This window comes from Eucyclogobius newberryi, unplaced genomic scaffold (assembly GCF_026437365.1).
Source record: "Eucyclogobius newberryi isolate DKJ021-1_F unplaced genomic scaffold, fEucNew1.0.hap1 SCAF_15, whole genome shotgun sequence".
In the NCBI taxonomy this organism is placed as follows: domain Eukaryota; kingdom Metazoa; phylum Chordata; class Actinopteri; order Gobiiformes; family Gobiidae; genus Eucyclogobius; species Eucyclogobius newberryi.
Window position 1 is genome coordinate 12,258,458 of NW_027315779.1, and position 23,169 is coordinate 12,281,626.

The 23,169-nt window shown below is 42.5% G+C and overlaps 1 protein-coding gene across 1 annotated transcript in view; it reads left to right on the forward strand.

The window, feature by feature from the left end:
• Positions 1–23,169, forward strand: part of fstl4 (follistatin-like 4) — a 257,455-nt gene that overhangs the window by 102,007 nt on the left and 132,279 nt on the right. The window contains exon 4 of the mRNA XM_072446065.1: positions 2,017–2,265. Within this exon, the coding sequence (XP_072302166.1) occupies positions 2,017–2,265 (249 nt within the window). The remainder of the gene's footprint in view (positions 1–2,016; positions 2,266–23,169) is intronic.

Below are 23,169 nucleotides of genomic sequence, written 5' to 3' on the forward strand. Positions count from 1 at the left end.
CCCTTGAGAAAGAAGTCTCGAGCTCAATAGGTTCTTACTGGGTACCAACCAGCCCACGCACGGGTGAAAACCGGACTTTAGACGTTTTATCTTATCGTTACTCTTATTTTCATTGTCAATATCAGCAAGCAATACATCATTTTAAAGATTATTTTCTCAACAAAACGAAAATGTTGGCATCTGCAAAGTCAGATTATTTCTCATGTTTATGCTGCGTGTTTTTTTTTACCTTCTTTTGGCTTTTAGTCTTGCACTTTTGACACAATATATTGTTTCTATGCTAATAAAATAAATACAATAAATAAATAAATACAATAAATATAACAAGAGTCTATTTTTGTGTGTTTTAGTTATTATTTTCCTAAATTACCTTGATTTACTCTTGGTTTTGACACGTTAAAGCTTTTGTTTTGACAGAGTCCAACTTGTAAATTACACGTTTTAGTTTGATTATGACTGAAATTATTGTGTCAAAAAGTATATTCAAATATCACAACAACATGAATTCTTGTAACAGCCTCACAGTCTTTTCCAATACCGCGCAGCCCTAGAGTTATGAGAGAAATGTGGTTTTCCTGTTTACATTCTCAAGGTCATAAATAACTTTAATTGCACTTCGCAGTTATTGTAAATGTACTTTAGAGACATGACAGGGCCGAGCTGAAGTATATGAAGCTAGTGCATAGTTGGAGGATGCTGAGGAGATTCTAACTTGGACTTGTTAATATGCACTTGCTTTGTCTTGTACGCGTTGTTCTCACTTTTGACCCCAAAGAAACATTAAAACGCTGACGAAAAGGTTATTTTAGCTGCGACAATTCAAGGTGATGCTGCAGTAGTGCAGCCTCAGCACCTCTGTGAATTTAGACCAAACGGATCTGATCAGAGCAGAAGAGCGACAGGAGCAGAGGAGTGACTGGAGGAGCGACAGGAGCAGAGGAGCGACAGGAGCAGAGGAGCGACAGGAGCAGAAGAGTGACTGGAGGAGTGACAGGATCAGAAGAGTGACAGGAGCAGAGGAGCAACAGGAGCAGAGGAGTAAGTGGAGGAGCGACAGGAACAGAGGAGTGACAGGAGCAGAGGGGTGACAGGAGCAGAGGAGCGTCAGGAGCAGAGGAGCGACAGGAGCAGAGGAGTGACCAGAGGGAGCGACAGGAGCAGAGGAGCGACAGGAGCTAAGGAGTGACAGGGGCAGAGGAGTGACCAGAGGGAGCGACAGGAGCAGAGGAGCGACAGGAGCTAAGGAGTGACAGGGGCAGAGGAGTGACTGGAGGAGTGACAGGAGCAGAGGAGCGACAGGAGTAGAGGAGTGACTGGAGAAGTGACAGGAGCAGAGGAGCGACAGGAGCAGAGGAGCGACCGGAGGAGTGACAGGAGCAGATGAGTGACTGGAAGAGTGACAGGAGCAGAGGAGTGACTGGAAGAGTGACAGGAGCAGAGGAGCGACAGGAGGAGTGACAGGACCAGAGGAGTGACAGGAGCAGAGGAGTGACAGCTTCATTCATGCTTGTTTGATGAATCCTGGTTAGAAAGTCCTCTCCCTCCGAGCATCAAAAACACTCCGTTCTGAATCTCCTCGATCTGTGACGTGGAACTGAGAATCTTTGCTGTTTTTTAAAACTCCATAAATCATCTCCCTCTTCATCTTCCTCATTTTCCCGTTAATCACGATCAGTGCCGTGTGAAAAAGTTTATTATGAACCTGTGTCATTCCCTCTGTGGCCAGTAGATGGCACCAAAACTCAGTTAGAGCCGTGGGAAACAGCAGAGATACAATGTTAGTTTTGTGTTTTATAAACCATTGTGTTTTAGTTCTATAACATGAGATGGTTCTCAAGGGCTCGTTTAAAGGCTGATAACATTACAAATCATGTGGAATATTTGTTTTGCGTTTATACTGTTTATGTGATTTTTAAAAGGTGATATCGGCCTCTTCCCGCCATCTGTAATTACGAGCTCAAATGATCTTTCCTCAGTGAAGTATAAGCTCATGGTTCGCTCTCCTCTCTCTCGCAGCACTCTCCCCCTCGCTGGCGAACGATGACCCCTGTCGGAGGACCTCGTGTGGCAGGGGTCGGCAGTGCGTGGTCCTGCCGGAGACGGGCCGAGGCGAGTGCATCTGCCAGGAGCGCTGTCGCCCCTCCTTCGTGCCGGTGTGCGGGTCGGACGGCAGCTTCTACGAGAACCACTGCGAGGTCTACCGCACGGCCTGTCTGGAGCGGCGGCGCATCTACGTGGTCCACAGCAAGGAGTGCTTCTTCAGAGGTACGGAGCTGTCGCTGGTCATTTAGCCGGTCATTTAGCCGGTCATTTAGCGTTTGTGGAGCTTACGGCACACGTTGTTTGGCTAGATGTGACGGCACACCAACCACCAAAGCATCATCGGATGACTTTATTGAAGATAGATGTAATTAATAGCTGTGTTACTATGTTTGGCTCGTTGGACGTTGCAATAGTGGTTGTTTGAGCCTCTTGTCTGGTTCAGAAGTTTGTTCAGGACACACAAAAATGCCCAAATACTACATTTCAAGGACACTTTTTCAAGGCACTCTTGGCAATCCCTCAAGGCAAACTGCTGTCCCTGGCACACCAGTAAAGAAAATTAAGGGTTTAGCGCTTTAAAGGCTTTGTGTCCGTCTGTTCTTGATGCGATGTTGGTCTTTTGTATTCTGGTAGAGTCTATTCTGATAAAGTGTATTCTGGTAGAGAGTATTCTGGTAGAGAGTATTCTGGTAAAGAGTATTCTGGTAGAGTGTATTCTGGTATAGAGTATTCTGGTAAAGAGTATTCTGGTAAAGAGTATTCTGGTAGAGTGTATTCTGGTCAAGTGTATTCTGGTAAAGAGTATTCTGGTAGAGAGTATTCTGGTAAAGAGTATTCTGGTAAAGAGTATTCTGGTAGAGAGTATTCTGGTCAAGTGTATTCTGGTAAAGAGTATTCTGGTAGAGAGTATTCTGGTAGAGAGTATTCTGGAAAAGAGTATTCTGGTAGAGCGTATTCTGGTATAGAGTATTCTGGTAGAGAGTGTTCTGGTAAAGAGTATTCTGGTAAAGAGTATTCTGGTAGAGAGTATTCTGGTAAAGAGTATTCTGGTAGAGAGTATTCTGGTAGAGAGTATTCTGGTAGAGTGTATTCTGGTAAAGAGTATTCTGGTAAAGAGTATTCTGGTAGAGTGTATTCTGGTAAAGAGTATTCTGGTAAAGAGTATTCTGGTAGAGTGTATTCTGGTAAAGAGTATTCTGGTAAAGAATATTCTGGTAAAGAGTATTCTGGTAAAGAGTATTCTGGTAAAGAATATTCTGGTAAAGAGTATTCTGGTAAAGAGTATTCTGGTAAAGAGTATTCTGGTAAAGAATATTCTGGTAAAGAGTATTCTGGTAAAGAGTATTCTGGTAAAGAATATTCTGGTAAAGAGTATTCTGGTAAAGAGTATTCTGATAAAGTGCTCCAACAGTTTGAGATTGACCAGGTGTTGACCCATGGAGCTCTTGTCAACCATTTGAAATATTTTTTTCTCATTTAACTGTGTACTTAAGTACTGTGCGTGTACATATTTCTGTACGTTTACCCCGATCTCTGGGAGGATTTGGCGTGGAGAAAAGAAATAAGAGACGAAGCTGTGCGTCTTAACATTAGTCGCCGCGATAACCTTAATTCCATCCATCGTATTGCTGTTCCTACCGATAAAGTTCTTCCGATTCCGTTGCCAGTTTTGCTCCCCTGCACGACACCGACTCCTGCTTTGTGTTCTCCCCCTGTTTTCCGATGACAATTAGCATTCAGCACTGCGCATGTTTATTCTTCCTTTGAACTTATTTTCTGCCGCGCCAGGCTCGGGCTAATTAACGGCGTCCTCCTGTACACACTTCAAAATGGCCGGCCTCCAGTTTTCCTCTATCACCGACGTGGCACGCGTCCGTGGATAATCGCGGGCTGTCAGCGCCTGGATATCACTCACTTCCGAACCTGCCGCCTCAGCACGCGCCCTATCAGGTATTAGAGGCGCGCGGGGCTTTAATTAAAGAGAATGTGGAGAGGCTCGTTAGGGAGGGAGAGAAAGCCATGCGCAAAAAAACATGAGCTATAGCGGTTGTAATGGTTTGTAATTAACGATGTATTGCGGATGTACCTGCAGCGTGTACACGTGCTGAGCCGGTGCAGTTTCATTTGTCGATTGTTGTGTTTGCTTTAGTCGTGTTTACGGGATCTGGTTGGATAGCTCGTTCTCGTTTCACAGCTAGATGCTCGATGGCAACAACCTCCATTGAGCCTCAGTTGACTCGACTTGAATTGGTTGTGCTTAAAATGTTGCAAAAGTCGCCAGGAAAAGTATTAGAAGAGGAGAAAAGTTTCGTCTCGTTTGTGGATTTCTAGTTTGGATATTTCTTCTTCTCAAAAACAGAATCGTCCAGACAGTTACACGGACCCTCAGTAGGTTATGACATCATCAAATCTAGAACACAATCTGTCCATTTGAATGGTTTGATGCGTTTCAACGGGTCACAATGGAAGGAAAAGCCTTCACTGTAAAAACGGCGCTGTAAAAACTTCAACTTTTTCACACTTTTCCATTGTCTGTGGCCAATTCAGCAAATGATCCACACCAGGCTGCGGTTGTGACTTCCTGGTGAATTTAACTGCAGTTTAGCAACATAGCAGACAGCTGTTTTACGCTGCTGGGTGTTTTACTCCGTCATAACTCACTACACGAGTTATCCAGAGTGCGGACCGTCCCTGTTCTTTTGTTTTCAGGAAATGCTACGCTGTTTGCAGTAGGATTGGAACAGGGCCTACGACCACATCGAAGTGGATTGTGTTGGAAAGCGCATTCGTTTTTTTTTTTTTTTATCATCATGAGCAAGTTAATGATGAGGGAAATCAATTTTAAAAGCTCACATAAAAGTCAATTTTGCGCAATACGTCTCGTCCAAAGCCTGAATTCGGTTCCAGTTCTCGCTCGGCACCAAACCCTGCGACGCTGAAGGATTTACTCCAGTCCTGTATGTTTAAATCCAGCCTCCAGATTGAGGTCAGGCCTGTGTTGGAAGTGTGAGTTGTGTCAGTGTGTATTCCCGTAGAAAACGCACTCACACACATAGTTAGCATGTTAGCGCGCGGCCACACTCTGTGCACCGCTGCTAATCCACATCAGGGACTTAAACTTCCCCAGTGAAAGCGAACCAGCGGGGCAGAGTTTAGTGTCAAAAATCACAATTCCAATGGTCACGATCAGAAAATCCGAGAGGCCGCACTTGTTTCGCTGCTATAATGTATCTTACTCTGTATCAAATCTGCCGACCACGTGATTTCGGCCTCGTGTTCTTTAAATGTTTGGGATTTTTGCTGTCCATATTTCAATCGTCAATTAGAGGTTCTGCAGATCATATAATAGTGTAGATAATCCCAAATGATCTTATTACAAATGCGAGCTGTTAAAAATGGATAAAACATGGATTATTACGTGTTAAAACTGGTCTTCGGCGAAATAGTTTTGTCTTGCTATTTGTGTGTTGGGGCTGAAGAAATTGGATCGATCGGTCACCTGAAGAGCTGAGGTGGCCAAAGTTCTCAAAACTCTTCACGATCTCTGTATGTAGCTGACCCAACTTGCGCGCACTGAACTAGCGCGACATCGGTTTGTACAGAAAGGTACTCGCAAACTGTGTATTTGAACGTAATTAAGGCAAATCAAACGTACGATTCTCTCCCAAATCGTTAGCGAACTCAGCCCAGACGTCCTGCTTTCTGCTGGTGTCCAATATAAATCCCCACAATCTAAAGAAAATAATAACACGTCGACTCATTTTGGACAATTAAGACACCGCTGACCAAATGAATCGACGTAACGACTCAGGACTTACAGCTCTATGTATCTCTCATGACTTTCCGAGCTAAATGTGTGTTTAATAATCCTGTGTTTCATGAAACTATCTCGTTTCATGAAAAATGTGCTACAAATGAAGTTGGATTGGATTGGAAAGTGGCTCTCTCCATGTGTTTGTCTAATACACGTTTCCTTCGGGGACAATACGGAACAGCGTCGCGTTGTATTCAGTGTGTTAAAACTCTTCGCAATAATATTGAACCACGTTCGGCATCGAGCTAAAGTGAGAAAACACCTCCGCCGTTGGAGTAAACGGCAATAAACGGGCGACCGCCGCACTTTGCATCGTAATTTCTCTCCTCAGTGTGATAAAATGTGAATATATGATTATATTTCTGTCATGTATTTTATCTGCATAATAGTGATATTTTATCTGCATCATTAGTCTAAGAGAAGAACGGGTGTGTGGCAAACTGCATTTGTTTGTGAAGGTATCATAAAGATGGGCCAAAGAATGTTGCCCCCCCTTGCAGGCTTGATCTCTACGGAAAAATACCAAGTGCCTTGATGTGAAGCTGACCAATGAGAAATGTGACCCGCCTATTCCAGAATATCTAATAAAACCAACCAGCATGGGAAAAAACGAGGTGAGGCGCAGGAGGGTCAGCCAGGCTCCTTACAACGGCCTGGCTGACACAGCCCAGCGTTTTCTCCCAAGCTTGCCATACAATTGTCTGATGTTTCTGTGTCGTTTCATATTCTAAGTTGAATTGTGTTCTCAATGTGTCATGGAATAGTATCGGTGTATGTCTCCTCCCAAGGACATGTCTCATTCCATGACATTTTCTGGTCCTATCGAGCCGGATGACAAGCAGCCCCTTCGCGGAGATTGACGGGTGAATCGGTGAAGTCTGTGCACAGCTAAAAGAAGTCCACTTTTCCCGTGGCCGCCCATCGCACCTCATTCTCCGCGAGGAGAGCGCGTCGTTTCGAAGCAGCAGGAGAACACAGGCGACGAAGAAGGTCAGACAAAACTTTGTGTGTGAAAAAGAGTTAGCCATGAAACGTTTTATGCATTAGTTTGATATTTACTGGAAAAATATTATAGGCTTTTATGCCCAGTTAGATGTTACTGAGGAAATGCCCAGTTAGGTATTACTGAGGAAATGCCCAGTTAGGTGTTACTGAGGAAATGCCCAGTTTAATATTACTGAGGAAATATGACTGAATGTAAGCGCTGTGCACGAGCGAAGTAAGTAAGAGAGAAGTGTGAATGTGTGAATGAGGATTAATAAGTGCTTAACTAACAAGTGTGAATCACAATTAATCATACAAGGGTCACAAGGCGTTATTCTGAGAGATCTAAAATTTGCAGTCACGGGTGAATCTTAAACACCACGTTTATGTCCGGAGGAATCTAATATGGAATTTTCTCTAGAAACTTGACATTGACCGTGACTGTAAATCAAGTAGCATTTCTCTCAGACGACCGAGACCAAATAATGCCAAAATTATCACCCCAAACTGTAAAAAAACAAAGGAAAAGTCATAAGAGGATTTTGGAGGGAGACTTCCAGTATGCTCAGATGACGTGGCAGAGAGGGGGAGATAAGTGGGGTCAACAAGGCAGGAGAAGGGAGAGGAGAAAGCAGTTCAGAGGACGCTCTGAGCTGATGAAGTAAGCAAAACTAAACCCAGCTGGTTTTAAATTTTAGTATTTGAGAGCTCTGTAGAACAAATTTTAAGGGTTTTGTTTTGATTGACAACAATCAATTATAAAGATTGTATTAAACTTGATAAGAGATGAAGATGAATTCAGATTTTTATAGATGGCCAATATTTTGGGGAATGTGATCACAAGACAGGACACTTCCTGTCCCCGACATAGAAGACAAAAGTTGTGTTTTGTTTTTTGAGTGCACAGAACAAACCTACGTTTTGTTTTGTTTTGTTTTATTTTTGGACTTGATGAAAATTATCTTTTTGGACTTAATGCATGACTAGATGAAAGTACAGGACAAAAAGACAGAATTGTTTTTGAATTTAGAATCAAATACAGGCACAGGCCTGGGGAATGATAATATGGGTAAATGAGTGACTACTGATGTTTTTGGACATAGGAGTAGAATGGGCAGTAAGTAAAGTGATAGTAAAAGTTATATCAGTAACTTATTTATTTGTATTATCATGAGGAAACCTCGTATTGCATGTAGACGTAAGTGAGGGAATAAGTTAAATAGTGACGTCCAATGCCCTTCCAGTAAAGACATGAAAGTGTCATTAACTAAAGGCAAACGACACCAAGTCATAAAAGATAGTCAGAGATAAGGGGCTATTGACTGGCAAAGAATCTGGAGGACTCAGGATGGAGCAGATGTTGTTATCTTTACGGATCACAGGGACACCAAGAGGTTACACCTCAGGGGGGGGGTTGACTGATGAGTAATAGGAAACGTTAACATTAACAGGGAAAGAATTTGAGTTTTGAATTTGAAATACCTGAAGGATTGTGGAGATTCAATCAAGAATTGAATACATTTAAATTAGACAATATCATCTAAATTTAGACGCTATAGAAGTTATGAAAACCAGTGATAACAGGAACTAAACATTATAGGACTCAGGATGGAGGCAAGAGATGGTTAGACTACAAGAAAGAGAGAAAGGAAAAGCAGGTTACAAGTGAGGGTAAGAGTAAGTGAAAAGAGAGAAAAAAAGCAGGTTTAGAAATTTGGAAATGGGTGTTTCCTCCGTTACGAGAGGAAGACAGAGGGGAAGACAGAGAGAGACACAGAGGGGAAGACAGAGAGGAAGATGTGATGACGTTACAAAGGAAAGACAAAGAAAGTAGGCAACAAGGGGAAAACAGGTTGATAAAATGATGTGCCTTATGGACAAGGGGAAGGTTTAGGATCATTTTGATTGTTAATACACATATAGACTTGCTAGAACAAACTAATACACAATGTTTGTAAAGCACCACATGAGCAGGTGTGAGAGATTGAGTTTGAAACTCACCTGAAGCACATATAGAAGATAAGCACATATTACATTAGATGTGTGACCTTATACAGGCCACACCCACAGAGGAGATGTGAAATTTGATGTTAATACTCTAAGTTGTGAACTGACCCTTATGGCCAGCTCAACGGGGGAATTATTGAGATAATTATTATTGTTTGATGTATTTGTATTGCACAACACACACACATACATACACATACAAACACACATACGTGCGCACACGTGGACAACCAAACATTTAGACTTTGAGACTTTTAGAGTTTGAAACATTTAGAGTTTGAAACATTTAGAGTTTGAAACATTTAGAGTTTGAAACATTTGGAGTTTGAAACAAATGGTGGTAAAACAGATTTGGGTAGTGTAAGATTACACACAGACTGATTGACCCACACAGGGTAGGGGCCCAGCGCCGTGGAAGGGGGGGCTCAGCCAGGGATGTGACCACTGAACTGTGAAAGATCAAGAGGTGACATTGCGGAGTTGGTGTGACAGATGCAATTCCATCTCTTCCTTGATTACATCCTGGATTAGTGAACGTTGTAAACTATCTGGATTATTGAATTTTGTTTAAATGTAGAATTATTTAGAAGTTTGAGAAATGGGCAAGGCCATATCTTAAAAAGGAGGGATATGTACTAGTAAACAAATATTCCGAATCAATAATTACTAAAAAAAAAATGTAAACAAGAAAACTGTTTGAAATACACTGAACTGTCGAAAAGACTTTGTTTATCACCACAGCAGAACGTGTTGGAGATGTGGTGTTTACAGAGACGAGCCAAGTGGACGAGCAAAGTGGACGGAGCCACACCGTGTCGTCCTCACACCGACCATTGGAGGGACGAGAACATGGGTGCTCTCATGGGAAAGTGAGAGAAATGTCTGGACAACACAGCGCAGATCCATAACATCGCAGACGCAGGACTTCGTTTGTATGAGTTTTGTCCAGAGTCTACGGTAGAGTACGATACTCTGCTACAATGGATGTGAACACAGATTCTACAGTACGCAAAGTGCTATACTCTGCTACGATGAACGAGAGCCAGAGGCTACGGTGCGCAGAGTAACATACTCTGTGGAAAAAGAATCAACAGTTATCATCATCACAAGTGATGACGGTAATATGGGTGCTGAACACCTGTATTATGCGCCGGACAATCGGTAACATGTGAAAAAAGAGACAGCAGAGAGGCGACAATCGGGACAATCGGGACAATCGGGACAATCGATCAACATACAAGGGTGTGTCACAACTGTGTATGCCGGTAAATGGGAAAATAGAGGGAAGAAAATAAGTGATCAACTTGAAAGGTTATGAAATGTATAATGTACAATGTATAATTGACATGACAGCAGCTGAAGAAACACAATGGCATATTATACAGCCACTGTTGTTTGCACTAACTAAGAGAGTTTTTTTTTTTTTATCTGCTACAACATAACTACATGTAATGTTAATGAGATTATGAATTGAGATGGGAAATGTACCAGTTCATATGTGTCATAGGTGTGACCGAAGCGAGCAGCGGAAGAAGGTCTCTTAAGAATCAAGCGAGGACGTATGGTGGTGTGGAGACACAGTGCTGAGAAGGCACTTGGAGGCAAAGGGTGTAGGACGTTGTGCCCATGTATCCCTTTTGTGGCCAGCCATGGTCATAACAAAGACCAGCATCACCCAGAACCATACCGCAGGGTCAAGGTCGAGAGGTTAGTGGACAATCTGGTTCCAGTAGCACCTGATACTACGTATTTGCTTCTATTGGGGTGTCCAGAGAGGTCCCCGACGAGTCAAACTGACTGACCAGAGAGCAGCGGGTTTAAGGGCTTTCCACTTGTACTTCTATATTTCCCATCACACTGCACAAATTATAGACAAGATAAATTGTCTGTTTGTCAAATTACAGAGATTGACCAATCTGACTCAAAATTTAGGACAGTAACATAGACATGTAGACATGTTGTGGGCCGAGAGAAAAGGAGTTTGTTTCAATGTTTGAGAACTGTGCATAAACTTTTTGAGTGTAAAAGTGTCGTTTTAACACCTATATGAAAGACATGTTGAAAACTGAAAAGAATAATATGTTTGGCATATGAGACAGTGACTAATGCTTTGATAAACATGAGGGAAATGTGATAAAATGTGAATATATGATTATATTTCTGTGATGTATTTTATCTGCATAATAGTGATATATTATCTGCATCATTAGTCTAAGAGAAGAACGGGTGTGTGACAAACTGCATTTGTTTGTGAAGGTATCATAAAGATGGGCCAAAGAATGTTGCCCCAGGGGGGTGCACCCCCCTTGCAGGCTTGATCTCTACGGAAAAACACCAAAGTGCCTTGATGTGAAGCTGACCAATGAGAAATGTGACCCGCCTATTCCAGAATATCTAATAAAACCAACCAGCATGGGAAAAAACGGGGTGAGACGCAGGAGGGTCAGCCAGGCTCCTTACAACGGCCTGGCTGACACAGCCCAGCGTTTTCTCCCAAGCTTGCCATACAAATGTCTGATATTTCTGTGTCGTTTCACAAGTTGAATTGTGTTCTCTATGTGTTAAGGAATAGCATCTGGTGTATGTCTGATTCCATGATACTCAGACAAGATAAATACTTTAAAAGGCTGAACATTATTCCGTCAGATTATACAGAAAAGCTAAATCCGCGCTCTTGACTCAAAGCAGGAGCAGGTAGTATGCTAACTGTATTTGAGTTCATGCTGCAAGTTTGTAGTTCCCAATGTTCCGCCTGTAATTCACAGAGCCTAAGCTGGAACGGGCTTCATACGAGATTGTGTAAATTGTAGTTTAAAATCTCTGCATCCCCCTTTTTGGAATCTCAGCCACAGTTTGAGAAGCAACTTTCACTTTCAGTTAAAGTCCATAATATGTCTTAGTTTGGTGGTGTAGAGCCAAAGGTAAATATTAATCACAGTTTTACTCCCATTAAGTTGTAGTTTGTGAAGAAATTTTGAAAAATAGGAGTTTAAATTGATAGAAAGTAGAGCTGAATGCCTCTGTGATGTCCTCAATGTGCGACGTGCCATTGAAAACACATAAACAAATATACATGTATACGCAAAAGGCCTTATAAAGCTTTTGTCATTGTAGACCAAAACCTTTACACAGTTAATAGTTCTGTTACACTGCACAATATATTAAGTATATAAAAAATATTGTGTCCGAAAAACTAAATAAACGAGAAGTACACTTTTATTTAGTTTATTTATTCATAAGTGAAGTAAATTTCACTCTGAAGGAAGAAAGAAAATATTAGAAAACTGTCTAAAAACTGACTTCCCTACAGCCATTGAACGCATCGAGGCAAAATGTCAAAAAATATCAGCTATGTATTTTTTGGGGGAGAATTTATTTTTATTTATTTTTTCCTTTTTCAAAATTCCGCTGAACTGTGAAAGCCAATTTTCCCGAGCTCAGGGCAACAGCAGCATTTGCTAAGCAGCTAATGTGCAATATCTGGATTATTCTAATTCGGTTTTCGCCTCCAGACAGATAAAAACATGCGTGTTCCTTGCTTACTTTTGACGCGCAGAGACAACTGTACGACTTTGCGGTTTGGAAAATCACAAAAATCGACTACGTTTGTGCATTTTACATCGGGATTGTGAGCATTTCTAGAGGCGGCTTCTGTTCTGTTTTGCTGCCAAAGCAAACTGGAATTTTTCACACATTGAATATAACTCTTGGCACTCGGCTACTCGGCCAAGGACGCTCTCAGTCCATGAAAAAGCAGCTTATTTGAAAATGCACTGATATTCTCTTTGATGAACCTCAAAAGTCAAATTCTGACCTGATCTGACTTGTACAAAAACCTTTTATCGCTTCATTTAAAACGTAAAAAAATAGTGATGAAACTGCCAAATGGATCAAAGTAATTTCTTTGATAATGATGTTGAACCCTTTGTTAGTTTCTAAATAGTTTTCTAAAATATTCACTAGTTGTGTGTCAAAATTTGCCCGTGTAAATGTGGTGTGTAAAGGAATGTTCAAAGTGCAAAATGAACATTTGCTTTTTATGCTTCCAATAGACCCTTTTACATCCCTTTTACAGGACTCTTTTATGTGACCCTCTTGTATGACCCTTTTACATGCCCCTTTTACATGACTCATTTCTTGACAACTTCATTTGATACTATTGATCATAATATATATATATATATTTTTCAAATTAAAAAGGGAAAAAATATTAAGATTTTTTTTTTTTAATGGATGGGAATTTATGGGACACTTCTACGATTGCATGTACTAAACAGATTATTTTCAGCATGAATTGATGGTTAAAGCTAAACCCCAACTCCTCTTGAATATGTTGTACCACAAGGCTTTGTATTTGGGCCACTTTTGTTCTTATTCCCTTCCATTCAGGCTTACTTAACTAATAGGCTAGAGTTAGCAGTGATCATATTATTTAAGCAGTTAATGAGCTTGTGTGTTGGGCTATAACTATCATGATTATTTCTATTGTTCATGGAGAGTTTTTAAATACAGTTTTCACTAAATAAAGGTTGAAATATTGGGACTGAAGGATTCTAGATTGAGAATATTATTGTTTTTAAAGTTACTTATTAGTCAGTAGTAAATGTAGGTAGTTGGGTTCATGTCAACGGCTCAAGGTTAATACTGCAGATTTGTGCATTAGGATTTGCTTTTAAATATTGCAGATGTTTTGACCTGGTAGACTGGCAAAAAATGTACAGTTAAACTTCTTTGTCTGCGCAGATTAACTACAGTAAATGGATGGCATTATTCGATCTCACAGTTTGATTATTTCCTCCAAAACCAGGGAATCTTTAGCGTTAGATCATCTGAAATTAGGACATCAAAATTGAAAAGCAACAGAAACGTAGTGTTGATGACCTCTGCCCTTTGACCCCGCCCTGCCTGATTACCGACCAGTCCGTCCTCTCGCTCTCTCCGCCTTGCTGGAAAAGCTTCAATGAGGCTTATTAAGTGCCTTCATCATGTTGATTAGCCGCGAGCGTTCTGCAGTGGACAGGCTGAACCGGGCAGGAGGTTAATCCTGCAGAAGTGGCTGGACCTGATTGTGTCGACCTGTTCGCCGGCAAGTGCAGACTTCGGGCGCATTAAAACTAAGACTCTAAACAGGCTAAAAATAGAAACAAATCACCTGGAAATATCAACAGCAGAGATGAGCCACTGTTTGATCCTTTCTGTTCAGAGGTGACTTCGCTTACAGTAGGAATAAAAACACCCGTAATTGAATAAATGCCTGATTGAATCGTTTCATGCAGTGAAAAAAAACACACAAAAAACATCTCCAAGTGACAGAAAAGTCAGAAAAAGACCAGAGAGAACACAGAAAAACAGAAAGACTCAAGGAGCGTCAGCCCGAGTCGGACGCCGGTAAAACATTTTTAAAAAGGAGGCAATCGGCAGTTTTTCTGTGACAAATGCGGAGGGAGTGGGAGTCAGCTTTCCACAAGGTTTTCAGGGGGAATCGAAATAACGCAGTGTTTTAGGTGCCACGTTTTGTACAGTTTTAGGCGATCGGCTGTCTACGGAAACTTGACAAATTAAGCTTGAAATCTAACTTTTAACAATTTCTCCCCTCAAGTCCAGGTAAACCATCTTCATGAGCCCTTCATTTCTTTCCGATTTCTTATTTTGATAATCGTACATGTCATCTGGACTACACAGACAGTGACATCAAATAGAAATGTCAGATACGAGAAACTCTTTCTGATTCACTAATCAATAATAGACTTTATCCATGAATGTCGCCACATTTCAACCCTTTTTTGGTTGATTATGAATTTAAGAAGTTTCAATATACAATGGTTTTGCTGTTTGATTAATGTGAAGTAAGTAAAGCACTTTGAAGTATTCTTAGCTGTCAAGTACAGTTATGTAATATTTAAACTAATCTTTTTCACATTTGCTGCGTTCTCTTTTCTTCTGTAGACTCGGCGTTTTCAGATTCAGAGAAAAACAGTGTTATTTGTAGAAAGGCACGATGGAGGCTGAATATTAAATGATAATTAAGAAAATGAAGGTCATTTTGGTGGAAAGTCATTTGTAAGAAGCTTTGTTCAGTGGAAAATAACATGAGTCAGAACATACAAAGGGTCAGGAGGAGAACATGAACACGGATCTGAAATGTGTCACACTATGGCTTAAAAATGTACCTATCAAGCATCAGTTTAGGGCTGAAACAAGTCAATAAATCCATCTGACTAATTAATGCATCTTGAAAGTGAAGTTCTTGTAAATTGTGACAAAAATGTGAAATATCTGGTCCGTTGTTCAACAGCCGTTTGTTCCTGAATGCATAGGATTAAACAAACCTTTAATGTGGTCGCATAGTCGGTGTAATCCCTCATCCGGCCACAATACAACAGTAGTCGCATATTGTAATGTTTAATTCATGAGGTCTTTAGTTCTCTCTCCAAGCGAGTTTCTACGACGTCTCTACCTCGCCAAAGTTAATCTGCTCGGCAAACCGCGGCCTCGCCTCACTACGAGCACAAACCGTGGCTTAGTTCGGCGTAAACAAACTAACTTTACATCTCATTTGTAATTTTCACCAACAGTTTGACCTTGGGGAACGAGCGTCGGCCCATTACCGTTCGAATTAGCGCCTCGTTTTGTCGCCCAATGTTTTAAAAGAACACTAGAGCAGAACAGTAGCTTTTGACCCGAACACACCGCTCACCCCGTCGCCACGTGATCCTTTCCCCTCCCTCCGACGTCCTCTCTTCTGCCCCTGGTGGACGTCCCGCAGACGGCACCGCATCCGTCCCCGTGTTCTTATTTACGACCACAGCTTTTTTCGCGCGCTGCTTTCTTCGTCAGGCGCGTCTCTCCTCGTTAGGCTGATTTCTGTCCCATTAGATTCATGACCGTGGGAGCGCTGGGGGTTTGCGGAGTGAAACGGATGCTCCTGTCCCGCATAAGCACGTCCCCCGTCGGGCGGGAAGATTCATCGAGACGGGGGACCGAGTCACACGTGGGATGGACGCAGTTAGCAGTTTGGAAAAAATGCAGCTAAAGGTAGAACGCCGTATGACTTGTCCTGGTTCAGTCCTGACATAGATTTGGGAAGGTCCTGTTGGTCTGGTCCAGGTTTAGTCCCATGTTTTAACAGCATTTTCTGGCCCATTGGCTTTGTTAGACGGGACAGTACAGCAAAGAGAAGTCCTGGACCATCTGCAACGTTGGCTTTATCACGGTAGAAACAAGTATGAAAATAATTCCAAACGCAATGCATCAAAATGACAGATAAAGACTAAAGGTGATGGAGCACTTCTGATCTGCAGAGGTAAACGCCACAGAAAAGGCCTTGTCTCCTCAAGTTTTTAATCAGGATCTGTCTGTGTGTGGGAGCCGGATCTCCTCCAGGTTTATGTAGTTTTTCCTCACAGAGAAAGCACTGGGACGCTCAGGGTCGCTGGGGGACGCTCTGGGATGCACTGGGACTCTCTAGGACTCTCTGGGATGCTCTGGAACGCTCTGGGACTCTCTGGGACGCTCTGGAATGCTCTGGGACTCTCTGGGACTCTCTGGGACGCTCTGGGACTCTCTGGGACGCTCTGGAATGCTCTAGGACTCTCTGGGACGCTCTGGGACTCTCTGGGACTCTCTGGGACGCTCTGGAATGCTCTGGGACTCTCTGGGACTCTCTGGGACGCTCTGGGACTCTCTGGGACGCTCTGGAACGCTCTGGGACTCTCTGGGACTCTCTGGGACTCTGGAACGCTCTGGGACTCTATGGGACTCTCTGGGACGCTCTGGGACTCTCTGGGACTCTGGAACTCTCTGGGACGCTCTGGGACTCTCTGGGACTCTCTGGGACGCTCTGGGACTCTCTGGGACTCTCTGGGACTCTGGAACTCTCTGGAACTCTCTGGGACTCTCTGGAACTCTTTGGAAATCTCTGGGACGCTCTGGGACTCTCTGGGACTCTGGAACTCTCTGGAACTCTCTGGGACTCTCTGGAACTCTTTGGAAATCTCTGGGACTCTCTGGCACTCTCTGGGACTCTTTGGAACTCTCTGGGACTCTGGAACTCTCTGGAACTCTCTGGAACTCTCTGGGACTCTCTGGGACTCTGAAACTCTTTGGAAATCTCTGGGACGCTCTGGGACTCTCTGGGACTCTCTGGGACTCTCTGGGACTCTGGAACTCTGTGGAACTCTCTGGGACTCTCTGGAACTCTTTGGGACTCTTTGGGACGCTCTGGGACTCTCTGGGACTCTTTGGAACTCTCTGGAACTCTCTGGGACTCTCTGGAACTCTTTGGGACTCTCTGGGACACTCTGGGACTCTTTGGAACTCTCTGGGACTCTCTGGAACTCTTTGGGACTCTCTGGGACGCTTTGGGACGCTCTGGGACTCTCTGGGACACTTTGGAACACTCTGGAACTCTCTGAAACTCTTTGGGACGCTCTGGGACTCTCTGGGACGCTCTGGAATGCTCTAGGACTCTCTGGGACGCTCTGGGACTCTCTGGGACTCTCTGGGACGCTCTGGAATGCTCTGGGACTCTCTGGGACTCTCTGGGACGCTCTGGGACTCTCTGGGACGCTCTGGAATGCTCTAGGACTCTCTGGGACGCTCTGGAACGCTCTGGGACTCTCTGGGACTCTCTGGGACTCTGGAACGCTCTGGGACTCTATGGGACTCTCTGGGACGCTCTGGGACTCTCTGGGACTCTCTGGGACTCTGGAACTCTCTGGGACGCTCTGGGACTCTCTGGGACTCTCTGGGACGCTCTGGGACTCTCTGGGACTCTGGAACTCTCTGGAACTCTCTGGGACTCTCTGGAACTCTTTGGAAATCTCTGGGACTCTCTGGCACTCTCTGGGACTCTTTGGAACTCTCTGGGACTCTGGAACTCTCTGGAACTCTCTGGAACTCTCTGGGACTCTCTGGGACTCTGAAACTCTTTGGAAATCTCTGGGACGCTCTGGGACTCTCTGGGACTCTCTGGGACTCTCTGGGACTCTGGAACTCTGTGGAACTCTCTGGGACTCTCTGGAACTCTTTGGGACTCTTTGGGACGCTCTGGGACTCTCTGGGACTCTTTGGAACTCTCTGGAACTCTCTGGGACTCTCTGGAACTCTTTGGGACTCTCTGGGACACTCTGGGACTCTTTGGAACTCTCTGGGACTCTCTGGAACTCTTTGGGACTCTCTGGGACGCTTTGGGACGCTCTGGGACTCTCTGGGACACTTTGGAACACTCTGGAACTCTCTGAAACTCTTTGGGACTCTCTGGGACTCTCTGGGACTCTTTGGAACTCTCTGGAACTCTTTGGGACTCTCTGGGACACTCTGGGACTCTTTGGAACTCTCTGGAACTCTTTGGGACTCTCTGGGACACTCTGGGACTCTTTGGAACTCTCTGGGACACTCTGGGACTCTTTGGGACTCTCTGGGACACTCTGGGACTCTCTGGGACTCTTTGGAACTCTCTGGAACTCTTTGGGACGCTCTGGGACACTCTGGGACTCTCTGAGACACTTTATGACAACTCTACATTCGCTTATTTCGGTGAATCGCGTAATCTGCTTCTCTATTTTTGACCAATTACTTTCATCGTTTGATTCTCCAATTTAATTTGTAATGAAAATCATATAATCAATAAAGCGTGCACAAAATCAAAAGATAAACCACAATATCGTCGAGACCGAACTCCCACAAGACGAGGCCCGGGTTGTGATCCACGAGAACGAGACAAGACCAGATCTGTCGCTCATAACAGATCGCTGCCGCTGCACAGACACTCGAGGCATTTATCTGAGTCTGAAAATGGACCGAACTCACACGAGCGGCGGGAATTGTGCCCGTGTTTACGTCCCTCGCGGTGCATAACGGGTATTAATAGTTCCTCTTTTGCTCGATAAAGAAAAACGCGGCTCGATTTATTACTGTAATTATCTTTCCTGCAGCCGCGTCATTCAGAACGATATGAAATACAATACGCCCGAGTGTTAGCGTTCATTATCGTGGCAAAGCGGACAGAGCGCATTTTTCAGTCACTTTTTAAAGTTGCTCTATGTAACTTTTCTGGTGTGGGGTAGTCATGGAAACATTGCTAATGACATCAAACTTATTTGTCTTTTAAAGGTGTTTTTATTGCTGAAAATATCTTGAAAAATATGTTAAAAAGTATGTATTCTCACAGGGAGCAGGCTCTCCTCTCACAGACCTGACCTATCACCATGGAGATAAGAGGAGTGTTGTCTATTGCTTTTGTCAAGGTTTTGTTGTGTGGCTGGATAAATATCACTGATTATGTTTAATATTTGTGGATTTAACACATACATTTTTAAAAACATTTTGTGGTGATATTTTACTTGATTTAATCAACCAGAAATAATATTTTTGGGGAATTTATATGATGAATTGTGCTGTATCGCTTCATGTGACATGAATAGAGAAGTTTTAGTTTAGTTTGTTACTTTTATTTATTATTAATTAAATTGATTTAAAATACAATTTAATTAATCTATTTTATTTTATTAGTTTTAGTAGTCATGAAATTTTTATTATAACTGATTAAAAACAACTTTGCTCATTATATTCTGAAATTGTGTTTTGTACTTTTTTACTGCGACATTAGAAAGACAAATATTGTCAGTAGAAAATTGCGGCGTGTTTATTTTGTCGGGTTTCTGGCCGTGTTCTTTTTCTCGGGCGACTGTCGCCTGCCGAGCGTCGTCCTCCTCAGGCTCTGACTTTGACGGCTAAAGCTCTGAACCAATTTACCACCGAGACCCTCAAATCCTGTCTGCGGCGTGTCAAGAGGGGGGAGGGGGGAGAGATGGAGAGAGAGAGGAGAGGGAGGAGAGAGAGAGAGAGAGAGAGAGAGAGAGAGAGAGGGGAGGGTAGAGAGGGAGTAAGAGAGAGAGAGAAGTGGAACTGGAGAGGGAGAAAAAAGAGAGGAGGTAGGAGGGGGTAAAGAGAGAGGTGAGAGAGAAATAGAAGGGAGAGAGAAAGGGGAATTTAGGAAAGAAGGGAGAGAGGGAGAAAGGGGGAGAAAAAGAGGAAGGGGAGCGGAAAGTGCGGATAAAGGAAGGGGGAAAGAATGGATAAAGATTAAATTAAAGATTAAATTCGCTCACATTAAATGTATAATGTGAGCGAACATTTGGCCCAAATTCATGTTTAAAAACACATCAAAGTCTCAGTCCATTTCATGTGTTTAAAGTGCCTATGACAGGTGTTTATGATTTATGACAGGTGTTTATGATTTATGACAGGTGTATTTCAGTGACGTGCATTCAGGGGAGGCAGTGCCTCACCTGTCAATCTTGGAGGAAAAAAAAATATTATGAAATATAATATTCATATTTGTCATCTGGTATGTATTATAAACCCCCTTTCCATTTGAATCCAATATCGAACAATATTTTTTCAAATAAGAATGTCAAAATGTTCAGATACAGGGGGAGGCAGCACCTGCTCTGCCTCTCGGAGCACACACACACTCCTCACAAACTGAGCTGGTGCAATGCAAATGATGTGTCACTCTCTCCCTCTGTTTATAACAAATAAAACACCCTGACGATGAGCTCTGTGCTTCCATATTCTCAATAATGTATGAAATGTATTTTTGAAACGTTTTAGGCTCACAGATTCATTATAAAACTGCAGTAAAGAGGCATCAGTAAGTGTGCCTCATGGAAGAGCCCGGCCGTGTGTGGACATGTGCACTATCTTCTTCTTTATTATTGTGTATGTAGAATCCGAACAATCTGGACGATTACATTTCCAAGTTAAAACGTTTTGCAAATCTGGATTATCAAAGCAAGAGGTTATAACTAAAAGAAAACCTACACCGGAGTTCAACGAGTTGCTTCAGACGGAGCGATATCTCTAATAACATTACTTACACTACACTTAGCCTAGTGGTTAGAGACATGACCTGGGGTTCAAGAGTTCCTACGATCAATTCCCCCTTGCCCTGAAATGCATTTTGTGTCCAAACTTTTTAAACTTATAGATTGCACAGTCTAGTTTGTTTTGGAATGAGTTATGTCAGTCAGAGATGAACGGAGGCAATGGTTCTTTAACATTTTTGATAACATCAGTGATCAGATTAAAGTCTGGTTTGATCATTTTGGTGAGCTCGCTTTCCTTGGTTTAGTGGATTGCACAAAATATTGTGAAATGTCCCAACATTTTGATGACACAAAACTGCAGAGCCTGTCAAAATATATAGATTTTTTGACTTTGTGAGACTAAGGGCGGATCTAGTGGGACTGTATAGCACACAAACGGTGAGGAATGAATGCAAGTCTCCTGCAGCTTCTCCTCTTTTTGGTCCAGAACGACCTGTTTAAGGAGCTCTTTTGGGTTCATTTGCGTTTGTAAATCTGACTCTGAAAGAGTCGGTGCCTCACTAGCCCTGAACCCTATTTATGCACCAATCAAGCAGGTATTTGTGGAGAAAAGTTTTAAAAATCAGTTGAAAATGACAGGAAGTGACATCACACAAGGGATATCACTCATTCCTGTCAAAAATTATGCACAATTTAAACAAATAAACAACTTTTTTGACTCTCTAAATATGGATTCAACAAAATAAAAGTCATTAAAACAATTGTGACATCACAAGAGTTTTTCCCAGTGTTTGCTGGGTAATTTCCTAGTATTATGTCATTAATTACAACCAGGAAGTGAACAAAGTGAAAAAAATATTAGCTATTCTGTGATCACATCTTTATACTTATTAGCAAATTTCAAATTATATTTATCTTAACCGCATTTTGGTTCAATGAGTCATCCGACCTGTAGGGGGCACTTTAACTCCATTTCACCGATGACATCTTGAAAATGTTGAATTGTGGTTGACAGCCACAAACATTTTTCAAAAACGCCGTCAACCCAACTCTGCAAGAAGCCTTTACAGAACTCACACCAAACGGTAAAAGTGGTCGTTTTCACCAAATGGCCTAATGTTTTTTTCCATTACGTGACGGAGAGAAGTTTGATCATGTGTCAAGTTTTCAAACGCGGAATGTCTTACTCGACTTCGAAACAATAACAACCCGACGAATGCATTTCCTTTCTTGGTACATGCACAAAACTATAACACGACGCCGCTTTAGTTGTCTTAATGGGCTTATCCGGATAATTATTTGTGTTATTACTTATTGTTGCGCACACTATAAAAGTAATATTGTACTAAATACAGACTTTGAGGTTATAATGTTGTAAAATGAAACGTACTGTATCTGTTTCAGCTTCATTTACAGCTTCACTGTTTCATTTTCTCTGCCCCTCCGCTGAGCCTCAAAAAACACTCCGTTTCAAATTCCCCCGATTTGTGACATCATAGCTAGAGATTTGGAGTACATAAAACAAATATGTGTTTTTGAGCTTTCATTCGCATGTTGGGGCCAGCAAGCGTTTGTTTATTTCCCCATCGTAACTCCCTCTTCTGCATAGCAACTTTGGGCTACTTTGTTTTGGAAAGTGGCAGATTTTGATTGGTCATTGGTTGCGTTTTTGCGTTGGTTACGTCTCCACACCCTGCGTCGCGCCCCGTGTCAAACTCAAACGCGACCGTGCAATCGGATTTGTTTATTTCTGTGTTGCGTGTTAAAACAAACAAGTCATTTAGCGCAAACTCGAACTCACCTCAGATTTACAACGTTTTTCGGTCCTGTGATATTTTCCTCCTTTCTTTTTATCCATCCTAAACCGCCATGTTTGTTTTGACACAGACGGAGCACGCGTGTCCCTGATTGGCTAATCCACTGGTCAATCACGGCCATCTGACCGCAAGGAAATGAAAAGGTTGACCGATGAATAATTGGGCCTCAAGACTCCTGTCATGGACAATAGATGGATACCTTTGAAAGGCTTTGGACCAAATGGGACTTTTATCATGAACAATATGTGAATTATCTGCATTTAGGATGTCTTTCTTTGTCTTTTTACTTTTGTATCTAGATTTCTCTCTGGTCGTGTTTTGTTCCATGGGTTTTGCTAAAGGTTATAAAATTGTAAGAAAATAAAAGAAAATAATAATAATAATTAAAAAAAAAAAAGTTTGACTGAACTGACGCCGATCTGTCAAAAATAAGTTAAATTTGTGTTGCTTTTTTCAGTCCTGTTTTGCGTTAATAGACCCAGTAACCTGCCAATCACTCAACATGTTAATAATGTAGAATATTAGCTTAAAAATGCACATTTCATTAGCGCTGATGCTAACGGCGACTTGCTTCTCCTTTGGCCTTTTTGTCGGGGCTTGTGTCCTTTGGGTTGCGCTTTTAGACAAGCATTTTTCCAGAGACTCGGTTGATTGTCGCTCAAGCGCGATAACG